We start from the raw sequence: 7523 nt of genomic DNA, 5'->3' as shown, positions 1-7523 counted from the left end.
TAAACCGAGTTCAAAAATTTTATAGTCATGAAAATTCAATTAGTAAAAGGAATACCAAAATGGAGTATTGGAAGTTATATTATTACCTTTGGTGGATCCCATTTTTCCATTTGAACTGCTTTCCTTCCGTGTCTTTGTCTTCTACTAATCATAATTAGTTATTCAAGTGTTGGTGGCCTCCTTATCACGTCAAAGTTCTATGTATTTGGTGAATCAACAACCAAGAAAAGCTCTCATTTGACTCTTCAAAATATCAATTATCTATATGGACCAACAAAATGCACGATTTATAATCTCTGCAATTACCATAAAAAGTTTGGGAAATCATTTTTTTTTACCTCATGGCTGGAAATGGGTACTTCGTCATCAGGGTTTAGGTACATCGTCATCCTATCGTCAATTTAGGTACAAATTTACCAAACATGAATAATAGTAAAAGGGAAAAAACTTGCTTGCTGGATGCTTCTTCATCGATAGCTCGGGAAAATAAAAAAGGAACCAAAAACAGAGTTGAAAAATCAGTAAGAAAAAATAACTATTATTAAGAAGAAAACATGAATAACAACAAACAAAATTAGAACCTTGCAAATAAAAACAAATAGTAATGAAACAAACATGCATAATAGCAAAAGAGGAAAAAACATGCCTGTTGGATGCTTCTTCGTCGATAGCCCATGAAAATAAAAAGGAACCAAAAACAAAATTGAAGAATCAGTAAGAAAAAATAACTATTATTAAGAAGAAAACATGCATAACAACAAACAAAATTAAAACCTTCCAAATAGAAGCAAATATCAATGAAACAAACATGCATAACAGTAAAAAGGGAAAAAACTTACCTGCTAGATGTTTCTTCATTGATAGCCCGGGAAAATTAAAAGGAACAAAAATAGGAAAACGGTGACAGATTATTGAAAAAGATAGAAGGAAGGGAAAAAAAGTGGAAAATAAAAAACCTTTGCGAGAAACAGGAACTTTCTGGTAAGAGGAACTTGTGTGAATGATCCTAACACCGGTTTTCATGTTGGGTCAAGACCAATTGTAAGCGATTGAACGCGAAATACCACTGAGCCACAGACACCTTGATCCAAATAAAAATCGCAAAAAACACAAAAAGATACTGTGAGGTGCAGAGCTTGCATGCAAATCCAGATAATTAAGAACTGAGGAAAATGCATAAAAACTCAAAATCAGACAAAAAATGGTGATAGATTAACGATTGGAGATTAGCGATAAGCAAAAGGGGCTTACACGATCAGTATGTATATCCTTTGTAACCTTTGATGGCTTCATGAATCTCTTTCCTGCGGAGGAAAACGATGACAAATTATTGAAAAAGATAGAAGGAAGGGAAAAAAGAGTGGAAAAGAGACATGCACAACAGTCCCACCTTGAACCGCAAAAGCAACGAAAGAGGAAGAAGAGAGCCAAGCGAATAAAACCCAGAATGACCAACCCAAATGCACAACCTCACAACAAGAATAAAATCAGCAGAGCACGTGGCAGCAGAAAATAAATCAAGCATGGACGTGTCAACTAAACTACAAACGGGAAAATTAGAACTACAATATCAGAACCAACACAACAAAAAGCAGCAATCCACGTGCCAGAAAACCAAGCCCAAAGTTGGAGGGATATAAAATGACCAAAAAGCTAGGAAAATTGCCACATGTCAAGCTCTCAGCCATGGACACACCAGTAATTTTGCCATACCTCAATTTTATTAGATAGATATTGATTATTGATGACTGATACATGTTTTAAAAATGGTGTTGGCGGTGTAATTCTACCTCCTTATTGAGCTATGCGTCTAGTGTATAAGTTCTACATATTCAAAAGTTTCGGTCGTGTTATATGCCTTTATATGTTATAGACAAAAAAGAAAAAAGTTTATAAGGTGGAAACTTAATATTATTATTTTTTATTAATAATAGTAGAATTATAAAAATTAATAAATTTATTATATATATATATATATATATGTATGTATAATTAAATAATACTGTATTTGTTCCTAAGAAATAATTATTAAAATTAAATTTTTTATAATTATAATATATTTTTATTTTATCGAAAACTTATTCATTTTTTCGATCTTCATAGGAGAGAAAAAAAGATAATTTAAAATATTTTTATCAAAAATTAATTAATACAAAAAAGAGATGAAATAAAATCTTATAATACAAGATAAAAAAATATACCATGTCTTATAAACATGAACAATGGAATAATATATTTTACGTTAAACTACTCATTTGGTCTCTATAATTTTATCAGTTTTTATCTTTTTAGTCCCTATAGTTTGAAAATATTTTTTTAGTCTCTATAGTTTACATTTTAATTCTCTTTTAGTACTTGTACTTTAAAAGTATTCATTTTAGTTCTTATAGTTTGCATTTTAATTTTCTTTTAGTCCCTATAGTTTGAAGTAATATTTTTAGTCCTTATAATTTATATTTTAATTACCTTTTAGTCCTTACTAAAAAAATATATAAATAATTAACTACAAATTAGTTTTAAATTATCAATTATTTTTTTATTATAAATTATCTTACGATAAATTAGTTACGAATTATTTGATAATATTCCTATAATTAATTGTAATTGATAGTATTACTCATATTTTGATGGTAAAGACTAAAATGAAATTAAAATATAAAATATAGAAACTGAAAAAACCACTTTCAAATCACAAGAAACTAAAAGAGAATTAAAATACAAATTATTAGGATTAAAAAAATTACTTTCAAAACTATAGGAATTAAAAGAGAATTAAAATGTAAATTATAAGGACTAAAAAATCAGTTTAAAAATATAGAGACCAAATGAATAATTTAACCTATATTGTATAGTATCAATGATTAGTTTAATTTAACCTATATTTTATAATATAACATTTCTTTTATAAAAAACAATTTTATTCAAATTAAATATGATATTAGCAGATAAATTATATAATTTTCTGCTTTTAGTAATAATTGTAATTAAAAAAAGTAAAAATGTAATGATCGCAGTATAAAAAATTATATACCATTATTTAATTATAAATTATTATTAATAAAACTTTTAAATTAATAATCATAAAATTAACAAATTTATCTTATACAATAAACTATGGTTAAATGAGAATATTAAGCTGTGCAACCTCTTTTCTCAAAAAAAGTAGTAGTAACAGTGAAGTGAAATGGCTAAGGTAACGTAGGTTTGGTTTGAGTGCTACAATGTAAAGGGTATAGGGTACAGCAAAACAACAACAGGTGGAGACGCGTGTTAGTCATGCAGAGAATCATAGAAGCAAGGGCAAAATGACCATAAACCCAGGAAAAATAATATGTAACAATTTTCTAAACAGGGCACGATAGTATTTTTACTCTACTTCATTTTTATTATATAGATATTAATGATTGATTGATGATATTGAAATGCAAATCTGTCTAATCTTTGAAAACTTAAAATGCATGAATGAGGTTCTCTGGGGAAAAAGTTGTTTGCCAAAGAAATTTTAGGGTTTGATAGGGATAAATTATACTATAAAAAATGGGAGAAGAGAAAGAAATGTTAGACCCAAATGTTGTTGGCCGTAGCGTGCCACAATGTTGTCGGTGTAATGAATTGGAAGAGAGATGCAAGAAAGCTGAAGTGAGGTGTGAGGAGTTGGGATTTGAGCTTCAAAAGAAAAAGGAGCACTGTGAAGAACTTGGGGCTAAAGTTATGGCACTGGAGGGAGAAAAGTTTGAATTTGAAGATAAGGTGAAAGTTTTGAGTAAAGGACTTGAAAGGCTGAAAGAAGTTAGTGGTGGAGAGATAAAACCAATTGTTGATTTGGCAGAGGACAATGACAAAGTTTTACAGTGTGAAAAGATAAGAGCCGAGAGTGAGGTTGAGGTTTGGAAAGACAAGTACAAGAAATTGGAATCATGGGCCTTACAATTCGGGATGGGAAGGGACGGCGATGAAGAAAATGGAAAGGAGCAAGAAAGTAAGCCAATAAGTAATGAAGGAAACTTGCATCTTGATACAAGCTTTGGCTTCTGGCAGAATCTGGAGAAGGTTGCGGCTTTGGGGAACAAAAAAATTGGAGATATTCAGTCAGTAGGTAATAACTTGGCTACCCAATGGAAGTATGGACCTATAGCTTTTGTTTTGTTTATTTTGATTTTAATATTTTTTGGTGAAGAGGTTTTGAATGACTTTAATCAATTGTTTTACAGAACTGCAATTCTTAGTTAATGAATTGGGTGGCTCTACAAATATTTCATAATCTATTTATCTATTTTGTGTATGGTTAAGTGGTTGTGCACTTTTGGAACATAATAAAATCAATTCTTCTTTGGTCAGAGTTGGCTGATTATGTTTGTTGAGTTTTAATCGTTAGAGTGTAAGCTGTATCTCCATCTAGTATAATTCAATATATGCTGTTGATGTCATTGGAGCCAACTGCTTTGCTATCCATTTCTTTAATGTGTCTAGTAAAATTTCAAAATCCAATAGTTTGATAGGCATTATTCCTAAAGTAAAATGCTGCACTTTCTGACAATGTCATTTTGAATACTGTGGGGCTTTGTTGTAGGTACACCTTCTGATGGCATATTTCATAGAAGTCATATCTTAGATGTGCTACCAAGCAGGAAAACTAAACAGTTGACATTTCAAACTGAAGAGTCTCACGGCAAAAATATGGCTCCGTCTACTCTAATTGGTGCAAAATCTGCTCCTACTAGTGTGATTGATATCATTGATAGTGATGATGAACCTAATATTATTCAGAACCCTGTACCAGATAGGCAGGGTAGTGAAAGCATTTCAGTTTCAGCGTGCTTTGCAGCAGATGGGAAGGAGTCTAACAACAGTAGTGCCCAAAACAATCAGGATAGTTTGGATTTGGATGAAAATCTCTTATTTGTTGCAACTCCTAAGAGAAAACGAACTTGTAATGTTGTTACAAGCGAGTCTGAAAGTGATGATGATAATATTCTGATTTGTAAGCTTAAAAGGAAGCATATTCAGGAACCAAGTTCTGATCAAGTTAGACCTGACTTGAGTAGTTCACCTCCTGCTAATATTTCAGAGGATAACAAGGTCACAGACAGTGTAATGACTAGGCGCCGTCTATGGCCTCTGAGAAAATGTGCAAGAAAAAGTCAGGATGATAAAATATCTTCATGTAGGCCTCGTAAGGCCAAGAATCAGCAAAGTATTCCAACTAATGACGATGCTGATGATGAATCAGAAGAGGATTTGTCATACAGTGAGGGAGAAAATATGAGTGATTTTATTGTTGATGATTCTGATGTATCTAATTGTGAAGACACATCTAGCACGTCACAGGACGTAGCTAATTCTGATGTGGCGGACTCTGATTCTGCTAACTCACAAGATGTACAAGATAGTAACATGGAATCATATTCACAGGATGTATCAGATGAAGATATGGACTTTGGTAATATATTATCAAAAATTCAGAGGAGCAAAACCAACATGAAATGGGAATTCGAGGCTGACATGCTTGCAGCATTTGGAAAGGATCCAGAATTGTGTATGAAGGCTGTCTGTGCTCTTTATCGACAGCAAACTTCTGAGGAACAGATGAGCAAGGGAGCATTGCTCTCCAACCAGCGTGGATTCAATAAGTTTGATGCTTACAAGTAGGTACCCTAAAACGATAATTTATGCAATGGGGTTCATGCCTGTCTTATGAGATAGGGTTCTTGCATTCTGTCATCTATTTTAAGGGTGAGGGATTCATGTAGTATTTTCTAGCTCTCTCTAATGGTAGTTCTCATTTACCCTATTTAATTCTCAGGTAGAGTTTGCTAAAATCCTTCTGCTTTTCTAGTTTAATTTTCTGCTCTAACTTTCCTTTTTATTCGAATAATTATAATTCCATATCCTAAAAGGGTGATACTAGTGGAGGATCTTGACAGTCTATTTTTACTGCATGAGCATTGAACACACTAAAAAATCATGTGATGGGCTAATTGTTATCCTCCCACCACATTTACGACCTCTATTAAAAGTATATTTCTGATAGTTCATATTCTTTGTAATTATTTTTTAGGCTTATATTATATGAACACTTTCTGATATCATTTTTAATTATGGACTGTGAATGCTGCTTGAAGCCTTGAACTATATGTTAATTACCAGAGTTTACTCTTGTGGTGTCATTAACATCAAGACTTCCTGTTTGTTTTAGTTCTTATTACTGTCTCTTTTTAAGCTCTAAAAAACTAACGCACCCCATGCCCGAAGGCTCCTTACTATGTGAAGGTATGGGGGAGGGTCATTTTGTACACAGCCTTACCCTTGCATATGCAAAGAGGCTATTTCCGGATTTGAACCCATACCAACCGGTCATTGGAGCACAACTTTATCGCTGTGCCAGGGCTTACCCTCTTTGGCATTGATTTCTATTAAACTATGAATACACATCTTTGGCAGTGAGTTTTATGCACTCTTACGTGCATAAATTAAGCTTTAAAATTGTTACTTTTATGAGTGGCTCCCTTTTTTGGTTTATTAAATAAATGTGTTACGACTTCTTAGTACGCAGTTAACACTTGGCCGTTCTTTATTTGCTAGATTTCTTTGTGAACTATGTAAAACTTTTGGTGATTATGTATTTCCAACTTGGAAAAAAGGAACATCTTTCAGTCTGAGATTTCTTTCTTTCAACCTTTGCTGAAAGACTTGAAAGCATGTAGCCATCACATACCATCAATTTAACACTATGCTGTATTGACTATGACACTTGCGTTACTTGTGTGTGTTCCATTGCATAAACTAATTTTTGCTCTAAACTCTACTACTTCATGAATTTATTTGCATGTCCATACTATATTTCGATTGCATCTTTTTGTATTTATTTTTACTTGGTCATCTGTTTATGTAAGCTTCTTATGTTTTCTCGTCGAAATTTCAATTAAAGGGGCAGTATTTTGGCCGAGTTCCTCACTGATGGAGATCCTTATGGTGGTTTAAAGAAGTCTGTGAAGGAGTTGCAAGAAAATGACCCAGAAGCAGTTGAACTGTGCAGATCACTAGCAACTCACTACTCTAAGCAACTATATGAGATTTACAAGAACAAAGAGGATCCTCTTTTCCCTGGCTAGAGCAACAACTGACTCCTTTTTAATATGTAAGATATGGAAAGATGTAAATTATTTGAACAAAACATTAGCAATTTTTTTTTCCTAGGGTGCGTTTTGTGCTTAGTTTTAGAATATGTATATATACTCGGTGGCCATGAAATATGAATATGTGTGCTAACATTCGAAAGCGTTTCCATCTTTTTTATAATAAAGGTATGCATGAATGTCATGGATGAACTCAAATGAAGAAGAAGAGATAGCTTGTGAAGAAAGCTATTGGAATAAAGAAAATATTTTATTATAGAAATGGATATGAAATTGTGTTTATTATTGATTAATAAATACAAAGTATTTTACATTACTTATATACTCTCTATAACTACCATAACAAAAAACTAACCATCTCTAACTAATTATAACAGACTTAGTTAG

General features: G+C 32.2%; 1 protein-coding gene across 1 annotated transcript; it reads left to right on the top strand.

The window, feature by feature from the left end:
• The first annotated feature begins 3432 nt into the window (after positions 1 to 3432).
• On the top strand, positions 3433 to 7320 carry LOC114380953. The gene is made up of 3 exons (XM_028340093.1): positions 3433 to 4096; positions 4571 to 5645; positions 6929 to 7320. Exons 1-3 carry the CDS (start codon positions 3538 to 3540, stop codon positions 7110 to 7112), a joined length of 1818 nt encoding a protein of 605 aa, XP_028195894.1. The 5' UTR covers positions 3433 to 3537; the 3' UTR covers positions 7113 to 7320.
• Positions 7321 to 7523: the final 203 nt, after the last annotated feature.

The sequence above is a fragment of the Glycine soja genome, chromosome 13, assembly GCF_004193775.1.
Source record: "Glycine soja cultivar W05 chromosome 13, ASM419377v2, whole genome shotgun sequence".
Lineage (NCBI taxonomy): Eukaryota > Viridiplantae > Streptophyta > Magnoliopsida > Fabales > Fabaceae > Glycine > Glycine soja.
The sequence above is the reverse complement of the archived record's forward strand: the minus strand, read 5'-3'. Positions and strand labels throughout refer to the sequence as shown.